This window comes from Felis catus, chromosome B4 (assembly GCF_018350175.1).
Source record: "Felis catus isolate Fca126 chromosome B4, F.catus_Fca126_mat1.0, whole genome shotgun sequence".
NCBI classification, from domain to species: Eukaryota; Metazoa; Chordata; class Mammalia; order Carnivora; family Felidae; genus Felis; species Felis catus.
Window position 1 is genome coordinate 43,500,911 of NC_058374.1, and position 25,660 is coordinate 43,526,570.

The 25,660-nt window shown below is 49.3% G+C and overlaps 1 protein-coding gene and 1 long non-coding RNA gene across 5 annotated transcripts; one reads left to right on the forward strand and one right to left on the reverse strand.

Annotated features, from left to right (window-relative positions):
* Positions 1–1,043: 1,043 nt before the first annotated feature.
* Positions 1,044–25,655, forward strand: PHC1 (polyhomeotic homolog 1). 4 transcript variants are annotated; one of them, XM_045061343.1, is made up of 16 exons: positions 1,044–1,190; positions 4,394–4,551; positions 6,241–6,351; positions 7,141–7,218; positions 7,764–7,913; positions 8,514–8,669; positions 15,503–15,764; positions 15,846–15,998; positions 17,837–18,642; positions 19,671–19,818; positions 20,067–20,278; positions 20,857–20,971; positions 22,339–22,447; positions 22,680–22,830; positions 23,287–23,518; positions 24,638–25,655. In XM_045061343.1, exons 2-16 carry the CDS (start codon positions 4,438–4,440, stop codon positions 24,790–24,792), a joined length of 2,952 nt encoding a protein of 983 aa, XP_044917278.1. In that variant the 5' UTR covers positions 1,044–1,190; positions 4,394–4,437; the 3' UTR covers positions 24,793–25,655. The 4 variants fall into 4 exon arrangements, with proteins under 4 accessions (XP_044917278.1, XP_003988428.2, XP_044917277.1 ...); XM_003988379.5 differs by having other exon boundaries at positions 15,503–15,998; XM_045061342.1 differs by having other exon boundaries at positions 8,538–8,669; positions 15,503–15,998.
* LOC123386526 lies at positions 14,404–17,837 on the reverse strand. Its single transcript, XR_006600524.1, has 3 exons — positions 17,383–17,837; positions 16,012–16,710; positions 14,404–15,168 (listed from the first exon to the last, which is right to left on the reverse strand). It is a non-coding gene; the product is annotated as an uncharacterized LOC123386526 (long non-coding RNA).
* Positions 25,656–25,660: the final 5 nt, after the last annotated feature.

The window sequence follows — 25,660 nt, forward strand, 5'->3', positions numbered from 1 at the left end:
CTCTCATAAATAAAATGGCAAAGGCCACTGCCTCATCAAATGTCTAGCATCCCCAAATCCAGCCCCATTGTTCTACTCTCTTTATACCCTCTCTTTATGCCTCATCCCTGATTTTTGTCGTTCTTTTGCATACACACTTGCACCCAAGAACACACGCGCGCGCAAAATCCCCGAAATGCCAGACTTAAATGTGTTGTTCAAGGCAAGGCTTATTGGGTTGCCGCTTTTAAATGAATGTCAAGTCCTAATGGGTTCAGTTTCTGGGCAGCATTCTTTCCCGCCTTCTCGGAGTTGAGGTGAGGATTTAACAATCAGCATTCTCTCTCCAGTGCCTCAATCTTTTTCTTTCCTGCTCTCTCCTCTCCTCGGCTCTATTTCCTTCCCCAGTCTGTCGTTTCTCTCGGGTGGTTGCCTCGCTTTCTCCCTCTTTGCCTGTTCGCCCCTTTGATCCTTTCTTTCTATCCCTTATTCCCAGAAGCTCCAGAAAATACCTCCTTTTTTCCCCCCTTTGCACGTCACTTCCCTCCCTTCTCCCATCTCCTTCTCCTTGTCGGTGAGAGTGAGTTCCCCACTAGAGGCCAGCACTTTCTCAGTTTCGTCCCTCCAACCGGCGCGCAGAACTCGGAGAGAAAGAAGGGAAAAAAAGAGGAGAAAGAGAGAGCGGGGGGGGGGGGGGTGTGGGGGGGAAACAACAACCCCGGGGCCTAGAGCGCAGAGGCCCGGGAGCGGCGTCGTCATGGCAACGGGCGCCGGCAGGAAACGAGGGACGCGCGGGAGGGAGGAGGGGTGGGAGGAGGGCGCCGAGGGGAGGGGAGGGACGGGGGAGGGGTCCGGCTGCCCCGGAAGCACCTCCCCGCCAGCCCCCTCCTCCAGCCCGGCCCGCAGCCCCCGGCCTGCAGCCCCCACCCTCTCGGCCCGGCAGGAAGTGACAGGCCCGGAGCGAGCCCCGGAGGCCTGGCAGAGCCGCGGCCGGGCCCGCACCCGGAGCGGCGGGAGGGGCGGGGAGCCGCGGCCGCGCCGGGCACCTCCCACCCCGCCCTCGGCGCCCCCGCCCCTCCAGGAAGGGGAGGAGGCGAGGGGAGCCCGCCGCGGAGGCCGAGCGAGCCCCCCGCCCGGCCCGGCGACTGGGGACCCCGGCACATGAGGTGGACGCCCCCCGGGAGCACTTCGGTGCGGAGCCGGGCGCGAAGGTAACCGGGCGGCCGCGGGCTGGGGAGGGGCAGGACCTCTGGGGGCTTGGCTGCGCGGGGATGTTTCTTCAGCCACCTCCGTCTGTGTAACGCCCCAGGTACCTCCCCCAGTTTCTTTCCCTGCCTACCTCTAGCGCTGAGCTCTGCGGTCCTTCGGCTCTGTCGGTCCAAGTCTTCTTGCTATTCATTGCGCTGCGCTTCACGCCGTCTGTCCGTCACCCTAGTTGCTTCTGACTGCTCATTTTCTCATTCATTTTTCCTTCTCTGACTTTGGTTCTCCCATCCAAGCCTGCTGTCTAGTAATCTCCCTGCTTTGGATGGTCCGCTTGGTGCCTCGGGCTCCCAGTTCCTTGACTTCTGTCTGCCCCTCTCCTGCTTGGCTCCCTGCTATCAGTAGGCACGTCTCCCAGCTCACTTGGGTCAGTTCACGCCTGGCACCGCTCTATCTGCCCCCTTCCCTCGGTGTCTTTGATTCCTCTTTGGAACCTCATTTTCATCAGGGTTCTGTGTACAGCGAGGACCCGTGGGCGCTTACTTATCCCTGTTCTTCAGATCACTTCCATTTCTTTGGCACAGTCTTCTCCCAACCACCCCCTTCTCCTGCCGCCCTTCCTATGCCCGGTACTTTCTACAAGACGGAGTTTTGTGTTTAGGGAAATTTATTCCCTCCAGCTCTTGGCTCAATGGGCCCAGTATCCGGTCCACTTCACTATCCTTTTCTAGCTCCCCGCCAGAGGTCCGTCCTAAACCAACCCAACCCAATCCAGTCCATACACACCCAACTACTACGGTTCAGGGTGACCACAGTTGAGCTACTGTGGGGACCTCCGTGGATCACCTTCTTGCTCTTTTCTCTTCTGGCATGATTCCGAAAATGTAAATTCACGGTGCCTCCCAAACTTTTTGTTGTTTTCATTTTCTCTACTTAATTTTGCAGTCCCAACATTGATCACAGATGAACAGATTTACGTGGCTGAGATCCAGGAATCCCACTCTTGATGTCAGTTTCTCCTGGTGTTATTCCCTAAGCTGGTCCCTTTCCATCTCTGTGTTCCTCTCACACTCTGAAAAAAAATATTACTCCGACTTCCATTTTAGGATCCTGCGGTTTATTAGCACTTCTCCCAATGAATGTAGGAATTAATGTATCCTGCAGCTAGTAAAGGGGACTCCTGTCTCTGAGTCCAGTGAACTAAGTCCATTGATCTCTATATACAACTCTGCCATGCTGCCTCTAATCCTTACCCACTTTTTTTTCCCTTCACATGCTGATAATGAGGATTCACGGGTCTGTATCTGTTGAGTGCTTTGATATTTTGGCGAAAGGTGTGGGAGAAGGTAACCGGAGTTGAGGCTGATAGGGTTTCCCCTGGGTGCTTCTTGGGTTATATCCATGTTTGCAGTGACATTTGCCACACCTACAGAGATGGGTAGAGTACTTGGGGGATGATGATGCGATCAGATGATGCCCCGAATGGAATACTGAGAAATCTCCCTAACTCTGTTTCCGGGGCCAAACGGTTAGATTTTGTCTACCTTGTTGTGTTTTGGATGTAATCATTATGATCAGTCCATTTTAATAAACCTGTTGACAGGCCTTAGCAGAAATTCTGGTTTGATGTTTACATTCCTAAACCAAATAGTGCTTTGCTGACCTAACATTTCTAGTGGCCCCGTGCCACAGAGGTAGAGAATATAGTGTCCAGGCTTAACAAAAGAGAGAGAGAAAAAAAAAAAAAATAAGAATGAACCAAAAAAAGCCTTACGGTCATTTAGTGCTGTTTGGAGGCCTATTTCTTATTTCTTATCTCCTGTCTCGTTGCTTGGTTCTTAGCACTGTTTTCATGTCTGTTTGCAAATTTTATCGTAGACCTCCCCCCCCCTCCGTGGCGTAAATTCTGTCTGCTTAAGTGCACCAAAAAGTTGAATCTTACTTTCTTGAAGATTTTCATTGCTGTGTGTTTCATCTGTTTAATATGTGGGAGTCCATTTGTGAAAATGATACAGTACATTCAACTGTGAAGATTTGTCTACAAATGGGGAAACTGAGGTATAAGCAGGGAAAGTGACATGCCCAGTGTGTGATTAATAGTAGCCTGAGCCAGGGGCGCCTGGGTGGCGCAGTCGGTTAAGCGTCCGACTTCAGCCAGGTCACGATCTCGCGGTCCGTGAGTTCGAGCCCCGCGTCAGGCTCTGGGCTGATGGCTCGGAGCCTGGAGCCTGTTTCCGATTCTGTGTCTCCCTCTCTCTCTGCCCCTCCCCCGTTCATGCTCTGTCTCTCTCTGTCCCAAAAATAAATAAACGTTGAAAAAAAAAATTTTTTTTAAAAAAAATAGTAGCCTGAGCCGGAACCAGGAAGCTGTTTGGGCTGTAGCCCAGTTCTACCTGCTGGTTTGTTTGTTTGTTTTGAGTTTTATTTATTTAAGTAATCTCTGCACCCATCCTTAAGCTCCGAACTCATGGCTTGACTCAGGACTCAAGAGTCTGCATGGTCTTCTGAGTGAGCCAGCCAGGGGCCCCTCTGCCTTCCAAGTTTTCTGACCTTCCATGATGCATTTAACATACCTGTATCTCAAGCCCCTCCTCCATAAAATGAGGACAATGAATACTCAAACCCAATGACACTGCCTTAAGCACAGATTTTTGTTTGTTTGTTTGAGGAGGTAGCATGTGTTCACGTAAAAGACCTGATACTTCCTAGCCCAACTTTAACCTCAGAAAACCTCCTTTCTGCAGTGATAATATGGGGATAATCCTGTTTACCTCAAAGCTCTGTGAAAAATAATGGAGATGAAGAGCTAGTCAGTGAGAGGAGGCACCTGGCGGCTTCTCAGTGCCTGGTGACCATTGTTAAGATGATGCTGATAATGACGTGGCGGATCCAGACAAAAAGGAGATAACTGTTAAGTGGCTTGCGGGAATGTAAGGTAGCCTTAGCCTTAGGAGTCTTGAATTCTAGCCATTTGCTAGTTAGTGACAGTCCCAAGGGACTATGTGAAGGTTTCTTTTGAGACACTGCGTACCTTCAAACGATGGTAGGGGGAACATATGGTTGTGTGTGTTGTAGATTTGGTAATTCTCAAAAACCCAAGGAATCATGGCTACCGGAAAGAAGAGGAAGAGTCTTAGATAGCTTGAATAATAACAAGAAGTAGTAGTGTGAGATCCGGTGTAAATTTTAATCCTTCGCTACTTTCCTCTAGGTCTTGAGTTAGAGCGCCGGCTTTGGGGACCCTGGACCAGTATCATGGAGACGGAGAGTGAGCAGAACTCTAACTCCACCAATGGGAGCTCCAGCTCTGGGGGCAGCTCTCGGCCCCAGATAGCTCAGATGTCGCTGTATGAACGGCAAGCAGTGCAGGTGAGGCTCAACTCGGAGGGGCTGTGATCTGTGAGTCTGGGCTTGGGGTCGGCACGGGTGCTGGGGGAGAATTGCTCTTAGCTCCTTTTCAGCAAACCGGGGCAGTTGGATTAGGTGACGACTAACGCCCCTTCCAGCCCTGAGAATCTTAGGGGTTTATAACAGTGTGACCAAGCAACCAGAGAATGAAATTCAGTCTTTAAACCATGGATTTGTCTATCATTCAGTTCATGTAGCTAGATTCTGACTACCCACTTCTCTTCGTGGATTGTCAGGTTTTTAATATTTGGTCTTTCTTGTCAATCACCCTGAGTAATGGAAGTTTGAGACTCAGAGTTTTATTTTTTGATAAATAGTGAAATTCCACGTTTAAAAAAAAAATCTGCTTGGGAACGGGGCATTTTACTTAAAATAGCTTGGTTGCTAGAATAACTATGCACATCGTAAGAATAGTTCTAATTATTAAAGAATAAGAAGACGGTAATATCCTAAAGTCAATACTAAAACTGCATTACCAGTATCATCCTTATAATGCCAGCTGTTGGAAAATTGTACTAACAGAATCTTTCACAAGCCCCTGTTTGCTCTCTTTTTCATCATTTTCAACTGCTTGGGGCTCTCTCACCGTTATTGTATCCCTAGCGTATGGTCTTTTATTTTTTTGTTCTCTTTAGTTTTTCTTCTTATTTTTGTTTTATTTATTTATTTATTTATTTATTTATTTATTTATTTATTTATTTTAAATATTTTTTTCAACGTTTATTTATTTTTTTGGACAGAGAGAAACAGACCATGAACGGGGGAGGGGCAGAGAGAGAGGGAGACACAGAATCGGAAACAGGCTCCAGGCTCCGAGCCATCAGCCCAGAGCCTGACGCGGGGCTCGAACTCACGGACCGCGAGATCGTGACCTGGCTGAAGTCGGACGCTTAACCGACTGCGCCACCCAGGCGCCCCTATTTATTTATTTATTTATTTAAGTTTATTTATTTATTTTGAGAGAGAGAGGGTGGGAGAGAACTGGGGAGGGGCAGAGAGAGAGAGAGAGAGAGAGAGGGAGGGAGGGAGGGAATCCCAAGCAGGCTCTGCGCTGCCCGTGCAGAGCCCGACGCGGGGCTGCGTCTCACGAACCGTGAGATCGTGACCTGAGCCGAAACCAAGAGTCAGATGTTCAGCCCACTGAGCCACCCAGGTGCCCCTTTGTTTATTTATTTTTTTCAATAAGCTCCACGCCCAAGCTGGGGCTTGAACTCGCAACCCTGAGACCAAGAGTTCCATGCTCTATACCTACTGAGCCAGCCTGATGCCTCTTCTTTTCTTTTCATTAATTGTTTTCAACTAGTCCAGCCCTCGCTCTTTTCCTTACTACATCGCATGCTTCTCCACATTCCATTCTGGGAATTAAGAGTTCATGTGAGTTACACTGCTTTGCTTGTCTTTACCTACAAGACTAGAGCAGGACAGAATTAATTGCTTCTCTGTTTTTTGAAGACTGTGTGAACTTCCTAGTTCTCCTGTAAAAAGGGGCAACTCCGATGGTTGTTGATTTCGCCACACTCCCCCCTCTTCTTTTGTTTCTCTCCTCCTTAAACCTCCCCTTTCCGAGGATCGCAGTCATTTGCATAGAATAGGAGTTGCAAGCGATTCTTTTCTGAGTGGGTTGGGTTGATCCTCTCTTTTTCCTCTTAGGCTCTGCAGGCACTGCAGCGTCAGCCCAACGCGGCTCAGTATTTCCACCAGTTCATGCTCCAGCAGCAGCTCAGCAATGCCCAGCTGCATAGCCTGGCCGCCGTCCAGCAGGTGAGAGGTCAGCAGCCGGCTGGCCCAAGAGGGAGGGGGTAGGCGCTCCAGGTGGGTAGGGGCGTACCGCCTCCTCCACTAAGTCCGGCTGGCAACAGTGTCTTTCTGCCTCCTGCCCTCCTGGAGGAGGACGAAGGGATCTCAGTCTCTGGGGTTGCAGTAGGAGCTGGGAGATAGAATGGCTGTGTTCTCGAACTGCGCTGTCCCATATGGCGGCCACCAGCCGTGTGTAGCTAGTGAGCTCTTGACAACAGGACTAGTCCAAATGGTAACATGGATCGTAAGGTCTTCGCGTAGAAAAAAAAAGTAAACTGTCTGAGTGGTTTGTTTCTCTTGCTTATACGTTGAAATGAGAGATACCGGCTTAAGTAAAATCAAAGCTTATTTTGTTTCTTTTCGCTTTTCAAAAGCGTGCGTCCTAGAAAGTTATATATGTGGCTCGCCTTATATTTGTGTGGGACGGCCGCGGACCAGACCTGCGAGTGACTCGATATGATCTGATCACAGGTTCTTCCGCCTAAGAGAAAGTGGGAGGAGGAGGAGGAGGAGGACAGATTACTGGATCTCCCCCCCCACCCCCCGCCCCAGGGGGAGTTACGGGGGAGTTACTAGGCTAGCGGATGTGGTAATGCCAGCGTTATTGGGATAGCGAATATACTCTTCCTTGCTCCGTGGTAGTCTCTGGGTTCTTACCCGAAGTCTCGATTCCTTTTGTGCTGGCGCTTAGAAGATTCCGAGTCTTCTCCTTCGTTGTCTCTGCTCTTTCTTGTTTCCTTTCCCCTCTAACAGGCCACGATCGCTGCCAGTCGGCAGGCCAGCTCCCCAAACAGCACCACACAGCAGCAGACTACCACCACCCAGGCCTCAGTGAGTACTGCCTCCTCCCACCAAGTGGCACCCTGTCCTGGGTCTTTGTCTCTGGGGTAAACAGCTTTGGGCAGCCAGTCGGAGAGTGCTTATTGAGCCGTCAATAGTATTCACCGCTCTGACGTAGAGAATGTCAGTGAAAGGGAAATAACTGACTTGAATCTATATAGGACCCTTAAGGAGGAGGTCTGAGAGAGGAGGAAGAAAATCCCCGGGGGGAGAAGAGGAGATAACAAAGGGAAGGGACCGATCTCTGGACCCTTTCCTGAGATGTGAAGTCTGCTCCATTCTTGTTCCTTTCCCCTCCCAGCCGTTAATGCCAGTGGGTAGGGACTGGTTTCTTTACTTCGGTAATACCCCTACAGTAGCTGGGATGACGGTTATGGATGGGAAGGTGTTATTCATTCCCCCCCCGCCCCCCGCCACCCCGGTTCTGAAAATGAGATATTCTGCTCTTGACTGTGTCACTCTGAATTTGTCCGTGGTGTATGTTTCCTTTGACCCCCGCCCAAAGCCTTAGCCTGGTTCCTCTCTGTATCACGCAGATCAATCTGGCCACCACGTCGGCCGCCCAGCTCATCAGCCGATCGCAGAGTGTGAGCTCTCCCAGTGCTACCACTTTGACCCAATCTGTGCTACTGGGGAACACCACCTCCCCACCTCTCAACCAGTCTCAGGCCCAGATGTATCTACGGGTAAGCCACCAACACGACCACCATCATTCCGGGGCATAACTGTGAGTGGCCCTGGCAAACAGACTTGAGTGAAAGCTATTTGACTTAACTACGGTTACCCCGATATGTTAAGACACACTGATCTGCCTCCTAGGCCTTACTTATGTGTAGAATTGATGCTCAGTATCCACGGGTAGCCTGCAGATTACATCGAGATCCTAAGTTAGATGTTCGCCTTAACATTTGACTCAAGGAGCGTCACGTATAGTCCAGTCGTTAAACCTGTGGCTCAAGTACACAAACCAAGTGTTATCTCTTAGCCTGTCTACCTACTATATACATACATACTTGTTCTGAAGTCCTCATTGTCTCAACGTCTTTGATGTTTGACTCTTTGATATCAATCTGTAGTTTTATGTACATTCTAGGTTTCCTTCTGGATGGCTCCTCGCATATGGAGAATAAGGGTCTCCTGGGTTGGTGTGGCAAGGGGCAGGGCTTAGCAGTTTCGTATCTTCTGTTTATTTTGTCTTGTGGTCCTTCCCTTCCGTTTCTTCTGTCTTTCTTCTTTCCCTCTTGTTCTCTTTCCTTTGCTCTTCCTCTTCCTCCTCTCCTTGCCAGCCACAGCTGGGAAACCTATTGCAGGTAAACCGGACCCTGGGCCGGAATGTGCCTCTAGCCTCCCAGCTCATCCTGATGCCTAACGGGGCGGTGGCTGCAGTCCAGCAGGAGGTGCCATCGGCTCAGTCTCCGGGAGTCCATGCAGATGCAGATCAGGTCAGTGGCAACCACTTGACCTGGGGATGGGCACTGGGGAGGATGAAGGGACGACCGCAGACCAGGGCCTGCCCTGCTACCCCATTACTACTTCTCAGGATTCTTTTTTCCTCCCCGTTTCTTAGTTTCTATAGAACTTGAATCCCTTATAGGCGATGAGTTATTCGAGTTAGGAAGGGAAGTAGATTTGACTGAAAACAGCCCTGTGGATCTGGGAAGCCTGTCGTCATCCCAGGGTAGATTTCCTTACATTCTTTGAGCCCTCTGTGGCTCAGTTTTATTCAGGAAGCCTTAATTCTCTTTCTTTGCAGTATTCTCTTCAGGATAAGGGAATCCTGCAGTTAGCTAGATGGGAAGCCAGCCTGGCTGAGTTGCTGAAAGAACGTTTGATTCCTTCTCTTCATGAGTTACGGTAGCTGCCCACTTTCGGCAGTGTGTTTCTACTCGCTGTGTGCCCAGTACAGTCTTCCTCACCCTTGCTCCCCGTGCCTTATCCCCAAAATACGTATATTTATTTCGAGCATGAAGCTTTTGCTTCTTATGGGTGGAATACCCACTGGGATCTCACAATCACTTTTTTCTTTCTCTTAGTTTGTCAGCAAGTAAATAGTGAGCCTGAGCTCTTTCTACTGATGTGCTCAGAAATATACGAGAGACTTTGGAAGATTGGAAAGCAATGCAAGTCAAGTCTTCAAAGATCTTAGAGAACAAAGAAGTGCGAAGTAGATGGTACTAACTTGGAGGGACACATGAGTTTAGAGAAGAGTTGGCCGCATCCCTTCTCGGGGACTCTGGGGATACCTGAGTAGATTCTTAAAGGGTGGATAGGATTTGATTCAGAGCAAGAAGAAAACTGAGAGAGAACAGGATGTGTAAAGGCATAACTCCTGTATGTGCCTGAGTTGGGGATGAGTGGATAAAGTGGAGACAACAGACCTGATGGCAGAAAAGGTCAATGGCAGGGAGAAGTCTGAAAAGTACCTTCATAGGTAGCAGGGGTCATGGCTGGCTGTTGAACAGCAGATTAATAGGGTAAGGACAGTATTTTGGAAAGAATTTTCTAGGAACATGTACCTGGAGAAGAAAGAGAAATTAAGGAACCTAGGAAGAGGGGCGCCTGGGTGGCTCAGTCGGTTAGGCGTCCGACTTCGGCTCAGGTCAGGATCTTACGGTCCGTGAGTTCGAGCCCCACGTCGGGCTCTGTGCTGACAGCGTGGAGCCTGCTTTGGATTCTGTGTCTCCCTCTCTCTCTGACCCTCCCCTGTTCATGGTCTGTCTCTCTCTGTCTCAAAAATAAGTAAACATTAAAAAAAAAAAATTAAAAAAAAAAGGAACCTAGGAAGAGATTCTTGGGAGTCATTTAGTCACTAGGGTAAGACCTTTGTTTTAGACTATGGTAACAGCAGGGGGGTCCGAGGCCGAGGTTGTGACTTCGTATCCAGTTCTTTCATTTATCCGTCTATTTATTCATCAGATATTTGAGTGTCAGTATGTGGGGGGACAGAGTAGACGTGTCTACTCTGAAGACGTGAATCTGATATTTGGGTCAGAATGCAAGTCCATGACTTACTGTGTGACCCAGGCAAATGACCTAATACGTTTTTGTCAGTTTCTTCTTCCATAAAATAGCTGTTGTTAAATACCTACCTCAGGTTGTGTTGAGGGTTTAAATGAGTTGTGGGTGTAAGTGCTCGAGCCGTGCCTGGACGCGGTGAGTGTTGAGACTGTTGGCCGTCATTACTGTGTATCAGATCTCCCCTGCCTTGTATGCCCAAGAAGATCATGAACACTGGACTGTTAGGGATTGCAGATCACTGAAGCACCAGACATTATCAACAAAAAATCACCTGGATGGTCTAATAAATAATTGCTTCATGAGAAAAGTACGGAGTGCTCCGCAAACACAGGAAGAGACCTAATTTAGCCTTGGGATTGGGGTGGAAAACAAGAAAGCCACCCTTGAGGGAGGTGTCTGCCTGGAAGGAGAGTGGTGAAGACATGGGACACCTCATGTCCCAAGACCCTTTGAATCCAAAGAGGAGGGAAGGAGCTTTATACGTGGGAGGAATTAAAAAAGATGGTGGGGACAGTGTTTGGGGTTTGGGGCTTTCTGCGAAGGGCGAGAGGACGCTGTGGACGGATTTGAAATTTGGAAGTGACGCGGAGCGGTTCGAGGTTTGTTCATTTGTGTGTTTCGAGATTACGTTGGCTCCTCGCTGGAGAATAGACGGAAGTGGTGTCGGTGCGAATATAAGGAGAACGACAGCGTTAGAACAGTCGGGGGGGAAAGGTGGTGCTTGGATTGGGCAGTAACAAGGGAGAGGGACAGACACGAATAGATTGGAGAAAAACTTGGAAGATCTTTGAAAACGGAAAACTGATCCCGTGGATGGGGGAGTCGAGGGAATCCCAGAGATGGGGTCTGACACTGCAGTGAGGTGGCTGCTCGTGCTACTTAGGGGATGAAGAATGTTGGAGAAGGGGATTGAGGGTGAAGTTCACCCTTTTGGATATGCCGCCTTCGGATGTGTTTGTGAGTCACTGGGTCGCGAGGAGGTCAGCAGTTTTATATATCTGGTGCTGGAGCTTGGAGGGGAGGTCTGTGAGTTGGAGATAAACGTTCAGGAGTAGTAGGCACATAGAACATTTGGGATTGCTTGGGGAAAGGTATGGGTTGACAAGAGAAAAGCGTTCAAAGATGGAGCCCTGAGGGTTAGGACAGTGCCTTAGAAAATGGAGCGGGTCACGGTCGAGTAGAGGGTGATGGACTGGCAAAGGGGAGTAGGAGAGAGTGGCAGAGAAATAAGAAAATTTGGATTGTGCGGTGTCATTAAGACGGGAGCACAATGTTGGAGGAAGTGGTGAGAAGTCCTCCGTCAAATGCAGTAGAGAGGGCAAGAAAGATAGAATCACTAATAGGGATCGAGAACCGTGTCAGTGGAGTTGGTGGGGGGTGGAGGTCAAAGTAGTAGGACTTGAGGGATGGCTGGATAGTGAGAACAGGCCCAGCGCATGTGAACAGTTACTGCCGGGTTGGCAGTAACAGGAAAGGAAGATGAAGCCGGGGTTGGGACCGTGGGGTTCGGTTGTGACGGGAGGCAACCGTTAGTGGAAAGGTTGAAGACACTGGAAGGAATTGATAGACTAATCTCCTTGAGAAGGATGAGGGGTGGGGCCCCGACTGTGGGATTTGATAGGAGGGAGGAAGGGAGAGCAGGGAAAAAGAAAGTGGTGGGTGTTTATGAGGGGGATGTATAGGTGTGGTGATGGGGCTCATGGAGGGTGCTCGAAATGGTTTTATTGTCTCTGCAGGGGTGATGAGGAAGAGGGGGACGAGCAAGTGGTTCTGAGGTGTATAGGGAGCCTAGGACAGTTTTATTTATTTATTATTTATTTATTTTTGAATTTTTTTTCTAACATTTATTTATTTTTGAGAGACACAGAGACAGAGCACAAGCAGGGGAGGAGCAGAGAGAGAGAGAGAGGGAGACACAGAATCTGAAGCAGGCTCCAGGCTCCGAGCTGTCAGCACAGAGCCCGACGTGGGGTTCGAACTCCCGGACCGTGAGATCATGACCTGAGCTGAAGTCAGCCACTTAACCAACTGCGCCACCCAGGCACCCCAGACTAGGACAGTTTTGAACAACCGTTATGGAAAGCTGATTAGCAAAAAACTGTAGAATTGCCAAATCGTATTAAGTGCCCCAGCACCCAATCCTGATGATTCTTCTAAATCTCTTAAAATCTATCACTTCTTTACTGCTTGCCTGAACTCAGGTTCTTACTATTTTTTACCTGAATTACTATACTAATTTTCGAATTGGTCTCTTGACTTCAGCCTTATCTACCTCTAAGCATCTTCCGTATTACTATCAGAATAAGGTTTTTTTTGAGAGAGAGAGCGCATGCATGTGCGTGGGGGGGGGGCAGAGGGAGAGAGGGAGAGAGAATCTTAAGCAGGCTCCTTGCACAGCATGGAGCTTGACTCGGGACTCTATCTCATGACGCTGAGATCGTGACCTGAGCTGAAATCAAGAGTAGGATGCTTAACCGACTGAACCACCCAGGTGCCCCCAGAATGAGTTTGTTTGTTTTTTTAAGTTTATTTATTTTGAGATTTATTTATTTTGCACAAACAGGTGAGGGGCAGATAGAAGGAGAGACAGAATCCCAAGCAGGCTCCGTGCCATCAGCACAGAGCCCAGTGCGGGGCTTGAACTCATGAACTGTGAGATCATGACCTGAGCTGAGATCAAGAGTCAGTCGTTTAACCTACTGAGCCACCCAGGTGCCCCAGAATAAGTTTCTTAAATAAGAAAATATGTGTTGTTACTAACATTATTTTATTTTATTTAAAAAAAATTTTTTTTAACGTTTATTTATTTTTGAGACAGAGAGAGACAGAGCATGAATGGTGGAAAGGCAGGGAAAGAGGGAGACACAGAATCGGAAGCAGGCTCCAGGCTCTGAGCCATCAGCCCAGAGCCTGACGCGGAGCTCGAACTCACGGACCGCGAGATCATGACCTGGGTGAAGTCGGACGCTTAACCGACTGAGCCACTCAGGCGCCCCGCATTATTTTAAATTGTACTCCTGGTGTATCAGATTTGATAAATCACAATCCTTGGTTCATGATATCCTGTCAGCAACGGTCCATTCATGGTCCACTTTTATGTATTTACTCAGTATGTTTTCATGATGTAATAAGCAATTGCCAGTTCCACCCACCGCCTGCCCCTACCCATGGTCACAATCATTCTGATTCCTAGGTCCATCCTTCCCTGTGTCCCTTTTCTTAATAGTTTTATTGTGCTTACATTTCTCAGAAGTACTTGTTATTATGGAAAATTTCACACTTCTGGAAAAAAACAGTAAAAAACATGGAGCCCTATGTACCTACCAACCAGCTGCAACATTTGTCAACACATGGCCATTGTAGCCAGGCCCCTTCCCTCCACCTGTGGATTATTTAGAAGCAAATTCCAGATACCATATTTGATATATATATAATATATATATTTTTATATATATAATATATATATTTATATATATATAATATATTATATATAATATATATTTATATATATCAGATATATAATATACATATATATTTGAGATATATATATATATCATACATATGTATATATATATATTTACTTTGTAATTAAATTTAGAAAGTCTTTGTGTTGTATATAATTTTGGGGGAATACTTGTCCAGATCAGTCCATACTGTTGCATGCTGTTGTGTTTTATTAATATTGATTTCTATGTAGCATTCCATTGTGTGAATGTACGACAGTTCATTCATCTTCTCTTCTGATAACGGTCATTTGGGTTGTGTCCAGGCTTTTGTTACCTGTGAAGAGTGCTGCTGTGAACATTCTTAGACATCAGCAAGAGTTTCTCCTGCGGAATTCCTGGATTGGGGGCTGTGTGAATGGTCAACTTGATTATTTATTTATTTCCTTCCCAATTTTTACTTAAATTCTGGTTACTTTTAACATATAGTGTAATACTGGTTTCAGGAGTTGAAGAATGTTCAACTACAGGATATGATGCCAAACTGTTTTCCAAGGTGTTTGTACTGACTGACGCTTCTATCAGCACCATTTATTTTATTTTTTTATTTTCAAATTTTGTTTTTACGTTTATTCATTTTTGAGAGACAGAGAGACAGAACACACGCGGGGGAGGGGCAGAGAGAGAGGGAGACGCAGAATCCGAAGCAGGCTCCAGGCTCTGAGCTGTCCGCCCAGAGCCCGACGCGGGGCTCGACCCCACGAACCGCGAGATCGTGACCTGAGCCGAAGTCGGACGCTCAACCGAATGAGCCACCCAGGTGCCCCATGTCGGCACCATTTAAAAGAATAGTTTCAACTGTAGATTTGTGTCTGTGTGTTCTGCTTAATACTCTTCAATGGCTTCCTGTAATCTGTTAGGCGCTCATCGTTCGTCTCTTCATATTTTGGAGTACTTACTATGTCAGGCACTGTGCTAGGTGCTAGAAATGGAACAGTGGAGGAGACATCAACTTTGTTTGCGAACCGAAGTTCAGACTCTCCTAATTTTAATATACCAAGCCCTTCATGATCTGATACCTTTCTACCTCGCCAGCCTGAGCCTACCTTCCTAGCTTCGTTTCTTGTCACTCCCTCTAACTCCCCCCGCACATAACGAAATATTTATAATTTCCAGAAATGCTGTGCTCTTTCTTGGCTTGATGGTTTTCCAGATGTTGTTACCTATATCTTCAAACCTCTGCCTTCACTCTTACCTGTCGAGTCTCAGGTCAAACAAAAGACTGTTTTAGGAAGTCTTCTCTGATCTCCCTGGTCTGACTCAGTCTTCCTCCTCTGTGTTCCCATGGCAGTTTGTGCATATCTCTGCATAGTATCCTATGGCTACTGGTGATTTTCTGGTCTTTTCTGGTGGAAAGTACTCATTAAGAGGAGGGATCGTGTGTCTTTCGTCCCTGCGTTTCCAGTATCCAACGTAGTACCTGAAGCATAGTAGGTATTTGGTAGATGTTGAAGGAATGAATGGAGAGCAAAGGGAAAATCTGAGACATTTGGAAGGAATAAATGAGTGAACTTGCTGATGGGTTTGATAGTGGATGAAGGAAACCGAAAATCAAATGTGATTCGAGTCCCTCCCTGAGTGACTGGAAGGACTTTCGTGTATGTAATTGACAAGGTGGGGGGTATGAGTTTTGAGGGGGGGGGCTGGGGAATATCGGTGGCTATCCTCACTGCTACTGAATCATCATAGAAATCTTGACCTTAGTCCCTCCTGTTCCCCCCTTTTCAGTATATCTCTTTCTTCTTATCTTTCAGGTGCAGAATTTGGCAGTGAGGAACCAACAGGCCTCAGCCCAAGGACCCCAAATGCAAGGCTCTGCTCAGAAGGCCGTTCCTCCTGGAGCCTCCCCTGTGTCTAGCCTCTCCCAGGCCTCTAGCCAGGCCCTAGCTGTGGCTCAGGCATCCTCTGGGGCTTCAGGCCAGTCCCTGAACCTCAGTCAAGCTGGTGGAGGCAGCGGAAGTAGCATCCCAGGGTCCATGGGTCCAGGTGGAGGTGGCCAGGCACCTGGGGGCTTGGGTCAGTTGCCTTCCTCAGGAATGGGTGGTGGTGGGAGCTGTCCCAGGAAGGGCACAGGAGTGGTGCAGCCCTTGCCTGCAGCCCAGACAGTGACTGTGAGTCAGGGAAGCCAGACGGAAGCAGAAAGTGCAGCGGCCAAGAAGGCAGAAGCAGATGGGGCTGGTCAGCAGAACGTGGGCATGAACCTGACACGGACAGCTACACCTGCTCCCAGCCAGACCCTTATTAGCTCAGGTAAGCTTGTCACCTCTCGTAACGGCATCATTCTCTCAGAACTTGTTTGAAATCTTCAGAGTACGTTTCTTTGCCTTTTTTCCTGCTTCTCTTGGTCCTGGAGTAGTGAAAGGGAAGAAAAATCGCATCAGCCTCGATCATATTCGTCCAGGGAGAGAGGGGGACTGGTAACAGAGCTAGATCGCGCCCTGTTTTCCACCAGGCAGCAATCGGTTTACAAACAATTGCTTCGTTCCCTTCTTAGGCGCTGAGTTTACCCACCCTGCCCATTCATTTCCCCCGTTCTTACTGAATTGCCTCCTGTGTTGTAGGAGGTGTTAGGGCTGTGTCTTTTTTTTTAAGTTTATTTATTTTGAGAGAGAGAGCGAGAGCGCTAGCAGGGGAGGGGCAGAGAGAGGGGGAGAAAGAGGATCCCAAGCAGGCTCCGCGCTGGCAGCGCAGAGCCCGACTTAAGGCTCGTTTGCGAACCGTGAGATCACGACCTGAAACCGAAATCAAGAGTTTTGGACGCTTAACCGACTGAGCCACCCAGGTGCTTCAGGGATGCATCTTTGAAAAACAGAGGCCTTGTCCTCGTGGAGCTTAGGATTTAGCTTAAGGGATGACTTCTCCTCTCACTGTTTAATGATGATTAGTTGGACCAGCCAGGGTAGAGCGGAGCACTTCGGACTAGCAAGCAGAGCACAGTTTAATATAGTCACCTTGTGATCATCTGTATCAATGATAAGGGTAAAAAAAGAATAAATAATATTAACCCCAAATGGTTTATACTTCTTTTATTTTTTAAGTTTTTTTTTTTTTTTCACTTTTTAAAAGATATTTGAGATAGCGCGCCAGCAGGGGCATGCGAGTGGGGGAGGGGCAGAGAGAGACTCCCAAGCAGGCTCTGCCCGACGTGGGGTTCGATCTCATGACAGTGAGAGCACGATCTGAGCCGGTATCAAGGGTCGGACGCTTTAACTGAGCCACCCGGGTGCCCCTGTACTTGCTTTTAGACTGTGGTTAGATAGAGTTAGATGTGTGCACCTTACTTGGTAAGGTTTATGTTTGCCTGCCTTGTTTCTAGCACTTTGGTCGTTGCTGTGTTGGGATGATTTACTTACAAAAAGTTAGGAGTTAATTATCGGCTGTATTACTAATACCTAGGTATTTACGTACCATAGCGCTTCTATTTCTAAAGGGCTTTTGTCTCACATACGCTCTCTGGACAATCTGGGAGAATAAGGGGGGGGGTGGGGGGGGATTGTCAGCTCCACTTGCAGGGGAGGAACCTGGGTAAAGTCAGAGATTATAGCTGCGACTCTTAAAGACCCCCACAGGTGGTGACCTAAACTGATGAGTCTGGAAAACCGAGGCATTCACCGGAAAATGTTGGTATCTTTACCTCTGAGGACCTTCGTTCTTTCAGCCACTATTACGTCTTTCTCATGTGCTGGGCACTGGGCTGGGCTCTAGGGACGTAAAAAAGTGAAGAAAGCGGGGACTCAACCCTTGAGGAGTCCGGTCCAGTCGCACAGAAGGTGGGCCAGCCGTTCTCCTTTGCTGGGTCCCACTAGCAGGATTTAGCATAGCAAAGGGAATAAAAGATGGATACAAGAACTTACCGAGGGCTCTCGAGTTCTTTCCTTGAGGTCCTCCATTCTAGACAGAGGTGGTAATGTCTGACTCAGACGAAAGAGCGTGACCCAAGCGCGCTCTCGGGTCCGCCGCAGGTTAGATTTGCAGTCGCCGCGCGATACCAAGAGCAAGCGCGCTTTGGAAGGGTGGTTTTACTCTTCGTCGGTAACGAGGGTGATTTTCTGCTCCTCCCCTCCGTCCCGTTCGGGCGGTTCCTGCAGCCACCTACACGCAGATCCAGCCCCACTCCCTGATCCAGCAGCAGCAGCAGATCCACCTCCAGCAGAAACAGGTGGTGATCCAGCAGCAGATCGCCATCCACCACCAGCAGCAGTTCCAGCACCGCCAGTCCCAGCTCCTTCACACCGCCACCCACCTCCAGTTGGCCCAGCAGCAGCAGCAACAGCAGCAGCCGCCGCCGCCCCCACCGCCGCCGCCGCCGCCGCCCCCGCCGCCGGCCACGACTCTCACTGCCCCTCAGCCGCCGCAGGTCCCGCCTACTCAGCAGGTCCCGCCTTCCCAGTCCCAGCAGCAAGCCCAGACCCTGGTGGTTCAGCCCATGCTTCAGTCTTCACCCTTGTCCCTCCCGCCCGACCCGACCCCCAAGCCGCCCATCCCCATCCAGTCCAAGCCGCCGGGAGCACCTATCAAGCCTCCTCAGTTAGGGGCTGCGAAGATGGCGGCCACCCAGCAACCACCACCCCATATCCCCGTGCAAGTCGTGGGCACCCGGCAGCCGGGGACAGCCCAGGCGCAGGCCCTGGGGTTGGCACAGCTGGCGGCCGCCGTACCTACTTCCCGGGGGATGCCCAGCACAGCGCAGCCTGGTCAGGCCCACTTGGCCTCCTCGCCACCTTCGTCCCAGGCTCCTGGCGCGCCGCAAGAGTGCCCTCCCGCCTTGGCCTCCGGGATGACCCTTGCTCCTGTGCAGGGGACGGCGCACGTGGTAAAGGGCGGGGCTACCACCTCCTCACCTGTCGTAGCCCAGGTACCTGCTGCCTTCTACATGCAGTCCGTGCACCTGCCGGTGAGTGCCATCTGATGGTTTTGAGGGCACGGTCACCTTCCAGTGGGCCTGGGGCTCAGTGGAAACAGAGCTTAACTTAGGAGGGGAATGAAGAGAAGAAGGGAGCCTGGGTGGCTCAGTGGGTTGAGCATCCGACTCTTGTTTCGGCTGGGGTCACAATCCTCGGGTTGTGGGATTGAGCCCCGTGACGGGCTCTGCACTGAGCATGGAGCCTGCTTGGGACCCTCTCCCTCCCTCGCTCTGCCCCCCGACCCTGCTCGCGCTCGCGCTCTCTCTCTCTCTCTCTCAAAAAAAAAAAATTGGAGAAGTTAAAATACTGATATTTATCATTTAACCTTAACTTCTTCATTGGAAGCCCCATCTCCCAATACAGCCACACTGGGGTTAGGACTTATGAATTGGGAAGGAGGAGACCACAAACATTCAGTCCATAACAAATCCATAATTCATACGTGTGAGTGAGTGAGCGCGCGTGTGTGAATAAGTTACTGCATCAGTTGCTCTGTTAATCATCGTCTTGTTTCATCGGTGACCATTATTTGTTACAAACCCTAGAACTGAAAAAGATAATAGTGTTTGCTTCTTTTGTAAGGGAGACATTAATAGAAGGTTAAGGTACTGGTACTTATTCGTTCCTTTTGTAAGAGAGACATTAATGTATGTAATTGTACTTCATACTCCTGAGTTTGCTATTGAATTCATTCTGGGTTTTTGGATCTCTACTAAGTTAGATCAAGATAGCCTTGATCACTTAAATGGATCTTTGGAAAAACAGTAGTTCTCGGTTGGGCCAGAATGGAGCCAGGGTTCTGAGGTCTAGGTCAGGGCTACATGTGACGTTTTCTTTTGTCCTGATGTAGAAGATACACTTCTTGGGAATGACCGGGAATCTTAGTGTACCGTGGGGAGTATACCAATTGGGGAATCTGGAAATGAGAAAATTTTCGCTGGTATTATGGGAGTAATGGAGGTTCTTTATGCTCCTTCACTCATATATCTTGATTTCTTTCCTGTTCTTCACTTGATAGAGCAAACCCCAGACGCTGGCTGTCAAACGGAAGGCAGAATCTGAGGAGGAGAGAGACGATGTCTCCACATTGGGTTCAATGCTTCCTGCCAAGGCATCTCCAGCAGCAGAGAGCCCAAAGGCCCTGGAGGAGAAGAGCAGTCTTGGAGGTGAGTAACTGACTTGTGCAGTGCAGAGATGAGAGAAATGTTCGGAGCGGGCCGAAAGATAAATCTGGTTCAGGAGAATACGGGAATACGGGCCTGAACTTGGATGAATGAGTGGATCCAAAAACGGACACCAGGGCGAATGCTCAGAGGTGAACGTGTATCATTGTGGCAGATCACACTGGCTTGGCGAACAGATGGACCAGTTATGTCATCCCCGGTCTGCTCCTTAGTCTGTGTTTGTTTTCCAGAGAAAGCTGAACCAGTGACCGGTGTGAATGCTAATACTCCAAGCAGTGAACTAGTAGCCTTGGCTCCTGCCCCGTCAGCACCCCCTCCTACACTAGCCATGGTGTCCAGACAGATGGGTGACTCAAAACCCCCACAGGCCATCGTGAAGCCCCAGATTCTCACCCACATCATTGAAGGCTTCGTTATCCAGGAAGGAGCAGAGCCTTTCCCGGTGAGGGCAGGGCCATAAGGTGGGACTTTCAAGTGGAGACGTGGTCTGATTACTGTCTTTCCAAAGTCCGCTAAAATCAACGGTCTCAGAACTGTTTAGTTGGCAGAGAATGGTCCAGTTCTGTTGTGCGCATAGTGAGTTGTGAAGGAAAAGAAGGAAGGGAAGTGGGAAGATTATGTGTAGACCAGAAAAAATGGCAATGTTGGGAGAGGAGAAGAAAAGGAAAAAGCTGTTCGTGTTTAGCTCCACACACTGGGTTGTATGAGAACGAAGAGACGTGTGGTGGAGAAGTTAAGGGACTTTTTCTAGGTTGCCAGCCCTTGCAGAACCAGGACCAGAATGCCGGTGTTCTGCGACTTTGGAAGGCAGAGGACAGCCGAGGTAGAAACCTGTCTCCCAGGGGCTTATGGGAGAAGAGCCAGTTAGGCACTCCTGATTGTCCTCTTGAACAGGTTTCTCTGCACCAGGGTTGGGTTAACTCAGAGAACCAGGCAGAGACGGCCGAGGAACGCTGGGGAAAGCTATCGAGAAGCAGAAGGGAGTCGGGCTGACTTCCCTGTAAACTTTGTCTGGCACAGGTGGGTTGTTCTCAGTTACTGAAAGAGTCTGAGAAGCCGCTGCAGACCGGCCTCCCGACGGGGCTGAATGAGAATCAGTCAGGTGGCCCCTTGGGAGGGGACAGCCCATCGGCTGGTGAGTATTAATTTAGAGACCCATCTGGGGAAGGAGGCTCGCGGAGATGTGTTTGACTCAGTGTAAAATAGTAATTATTTAAGGTGGGAATTATGTGAAGTCCATTCACACACGGCAACTATATTAAATACCAGAATGTGTAGAATCACACAAGAGGAGTTCCAGAGGATTAGGGTAGTTTTTTCCAGCTAACCTCTTGAATTATTTACTGTAAGGATACAGTTTTCAAAAGATCTCAAAGAGGAGACTTCTCCAACTTTGGCTCAGGTCATGAGCTCATGGTTTGTGAGCTCAAGCCCCGTGTGGGGCTCTGTGCCGACGGCTCAGAGCCTGGAGCTGCTTCAGATTCTGTGTCTCCCTCTCTCTCTGCCCCATCCCGGCTTGTACTCTCTCTCTCTCTCTCTCTCTCTCTCTCTCTCTCTCTCTCTCTCTGTCTCTCAGAAATAAATAATAAAAACATTAAAAAAAAAACAAAATAGGATACTTCTTTTTGTAAAAAAAATTTTTACGTTTACTTTTGAGAGACATAGCGTGAGCGTGGAGTGGGGGAAGGGCAGAGAGAGAGAGAGAGAGGGAGAGAGAGGATCTGAAGCAGGCTCTGCACTGATAGCAGGGAGCCCGATGTGGGGCTCGAACTCCGGAACTGTGAGGTCGTGACCTGAGCTGAAGTTGGACGCTTAACCGACTGAGTCACCCAGGCACCCCTAGTTCTCCTTAGTCTAGATTTTATACATGAAGTACATTTAGGACTCTGTTTACATTTCCCCCACGGCTTTTGTAAACTGTTGTTGGGAGAGGGATCTTGTATCTTTGTAGTTAGTAATTAGTTCCTCTGTCCTGCTCGCTAATGCAGTCTTATCTGAAATCTGAGAGTATGAATTAGGATAAAGTTCGTCTTCGGGGCACCTGGGTGGCTCAGTTGATTAAGCGTCCGACTCTTGGCTTAGGCTCAGGTCTTGATCACACGGTTCCTGAGTTCGAGCCCCGAATCGGGCTCTGCGCCGGTGGCGTGGAGCTCGCGTGGGATTCTCCCTCTCCTCTCTCTCTGCTTCTCCCCCACTCTTAAGCGCACTCTCTTTCTCAAAATAAATAAAGAAACGTTAAAAAAAACATTACAAGGAAAAAAAGGCCAAAGCTAGTCATCGAAAACGGAAACAGTCGGCCTGAAGTCCGAAGCCCGGGGACGTTCCTGAGGGCCACACCTTTATGGTTTTGGATTCTGAACTTCAGGTTGTAGGGATTCTGACTTAGGTCGTGTAGCTCCGTGGGGGGCAAACCCTGAGAGTGATTAGTCAACTGTGGGCCGCACGACGGCCTGAGCGGCAGCGGAACCGGTGACCGCTCTGCAGCGAGGCCTTGTTTTCCAGAGCTGGATAAGAAGGCGAATCTCCTGAAGTGTGAGTACTGCGGGAAGTATGCTCCCGCAGAGCAGTTCCGCGGCTCCAAGAGGTTCTGCTCCATGACTTGCGCTAAGAGGTACCACGGGCACCCCTTCCTCACCTTCTGCACCCGTTCCTCCGTCCAGCAGGGCGCCCCCCCTTCCTTCCCTGGGATCATCTCACAGCTGATCGTTCAATGAGCCTCCTTGCCTGTCTGCTGGCCCGTTCGTCCCCGAGTCGGTTCCTAAGACACCGATTCACGTTTAGCGAAAGGTAGCAGGGTAGTCTTTGTAGCACCTTTGACGTCCGGCGCGTGCCCTGACCTGTAGGTATAACGTGAGCTGTAGTCACCAGTTCCGGCTGAAGAGGAAAAAAATGAAAGAGTTCCAAGAAGCCAACTATGCTCGTGTTCGTCGGCGTGGACCCCGCCGTAGCTCCTCCGACATCGCCCGCGCCAAGATCCAGGGCAAGCGCCACCGGGTGAGCTGCCGGTGCAGAGCCAGCTCCCTTTCAAGTGGTCCTTTTCCCTTGGTCCTCCCCTACCGGGCGATTCCTTTGCCCAGCTGAAAGACAGCAGGAGACCAGAACTCATTTTTGTATTGATTGTATCACTTGAAATTCCAAGAGATCCTGATCTCTTGTCTCCTTTCACCTGATGACTGGTTCACGTATCCGTTAATCTCGACATTACATTTGGGAAAACCCAAATTGTTGGAAGACGGGAGAATCGAGGAAGTGATAACATATACTTGAAAGCGACTTGAGAGTGGGCTAGTGACTAGGCATTTGCAAACCAAGCGCGGGTTTTTCCCTCACGGTGATGCTAGGTTTTCCTCTCTGCCCAATTATTGGCTCAAACCCCAATGGCTGGGGAGGGCAGGGGGACACCTCACGCCCCGTATTCATGATCTCACTGCTTTGGGATTCTCTCCTTAGGGTCAAGAGGACTCTAGCAGGGGTTCGGATAATTCCAGTTACGACGAAGCACTCTCTCCGACATCTCCTGGGCCTTTATCTGTGAGAACTGGGCATGGAGAACGTGACCTGGGGACCCCCAATACGGTACCACCGACGCCGGAATTACATGGCATCAACCCTGTGTTCCTGTCCAGCAATCCGAGCCGCTGGAGCGTAGAAGAGGTGTATGAGTTCATCGCTTCTCTACAAGGTACTGAGGTTCTATCCGGCAGAACCCGGATCCCATACAGGTTGAGTTTCCTTAGGTCACCCCGTGTGGGCCTTCGTGACAGGGAACGTGACGGACTCTTAAGCAGTAGGGACTGAAGTACGGTATGATGAAGGCTCTACTCTTGATCGTTGCCCAAGTTACTTGTCCACAGCCTGGTTTCTTAATTTCCTTCTGGGTTGATTGTCCTCAACTGTGTCAGCAGTCTTGCAGTGTTTGATTTTCACCTTCGTGTTTCTTACCGATAATTTTTGGATAAAGTATATTTTTGTGTGTGTGACTGTGATACCTGTCACGGATATAAGACTTTTTCCCACTAAAGGGACTAAGAAATGAGGGGCCGTTGTTAACTCCACGCTCTTCAAGGCAGGATTGTTTATAAGCTACTCTGGAAAAAGGATGGTTTTCTCCAGAAAACAAAATCACTGTACCCGCTTTGCCATCTGTGTGGATTATGGGTCCTTAAGCAAAACTGCCACAAAGGCTCCGAACTTTGTTTTTTGCTATTATGAAGGAAAACAGGTCGATCTTGCTCCTTCCTTTTCCTCCTTGCTCAGGCTATTATTTCTATGATTGGACAACTTTGTCATTCTTCTTTTATCTCGGCTTTTTTAAATGTTCATTTTAGGGAGAGAAAGAGAAAGAGAGCGTGCAGATGGTGGACAGGTAGCGAGGAGAGAGAGGATCCTAAGCGGTTTCCATGCTGTGTATGCAGAGTCAGACGGGGGGGCTTGAACTCACGAACTGCGAGATCATGACCTGAGCTGAAATCGCGAGTCTGATGCTCAACCGACAGCCAGCCAGGGGCCCCGAGGCTTTTTGTTTTCATATTTATTTTTTTAATTTTTACTTAAAAAATTTTTAATGTTTATTTATTTTGGAGAGAGACAGAGCACGGGCAGGGGAGGGGCAGAGGGAGAGGGAGACACGGGACCTGAAGCAGGGCTTGAACCCACGGACCGTGAGATCATGACCTGAGCCCAAGTCGGATGCTTTCCCGACTGAGCCACCCAGGCGCCCGTTTTCATCTTTAGTTTCTCCCTCGTATCCTCGGGTGCCCCTATGTGGTTTCTCATGTGTATTCCCCCCATTTCCTTCTAGGCTGCCAAGAGATTGCAGAGGAGTTCCGTTCCCAGGAGATTGATGGACAGGCCCTTTTATTACTTAAAGAGGAACATCTCATGAGTGCCATGAACATCAAGTTGGGCCCTGCCCTCAAGATCTGCGCCAAGATAAACGTCCTCAAGGAGACCTAAGGCGGCCCTCTCGCACACAGGAGCCGAAGGCGGACACTCTCCACTGTCCAGGTTATAACCTGGTAGCAGCAGACTTTACAGGGAAGAAAGAGCTGTTCCAATTACGTAAATCTTCTGGAGAGGGGATTACCGAGACAGGGAAGAAAAGTGCAAGAATTGGTTGCTGGTGCTACATGGCGGCAGCTGTGACATTTTCTCCGGGTTCTACCTTCATTTTTAAAAGTTACGGTTCTCGCTTTTCTCACTTCCCCTGATCCAATCTTTATAAAAAGAGGCAGTCTAGAGAAGTAGGACTGCTCCGCCTTATCCTGGAGTGGAGTACATAGCCGGGGCCTCAGCTCTCCGGGAGGAGGAACAGACCGTGTGGAACCGTAAGGAAGTGGGTGGAACGCGGGTCCGCCTCCGCAGCGGGAGAGCGAGGTGGGGTTTTTCTAGCGGGCGTGACACGGGCGGCAAAATCTGGCGGCCCCTCTCTTCCCTCTGGACCTCCTGGCCGTGGCCCGGGGTCTTTGTCGTCGCTCCCTCGGTACTGAACGTTTTCTCCTGCGTTCCTGGCAGGGTCACCAGCCCGCGCAGAGACTCGGTCGGCGTCATTCTGATCCGCTGCAGGGGCTAAAAAGTGTTGGGCACGCGTGTGGCCGTCATTCGTTCCGCATCCCCGTGCTCCCTTCAGTCTGTCTATCTGTGTGTCTTCTACCCTCCTTTTCTTTTCAGTTCCAACTCTGCTCTGTCCTATAGCTTTATTCAAACAGGAGTGTGTGGGGCTGAGGTCAGGAGTGTAAGTACCTGCCTTAGGCGCTATTCCTTATACAACAAAAATATTAAATATTTTTTTCCTCCTCAGTAAAAGGATAAAAATTGGTCTCAG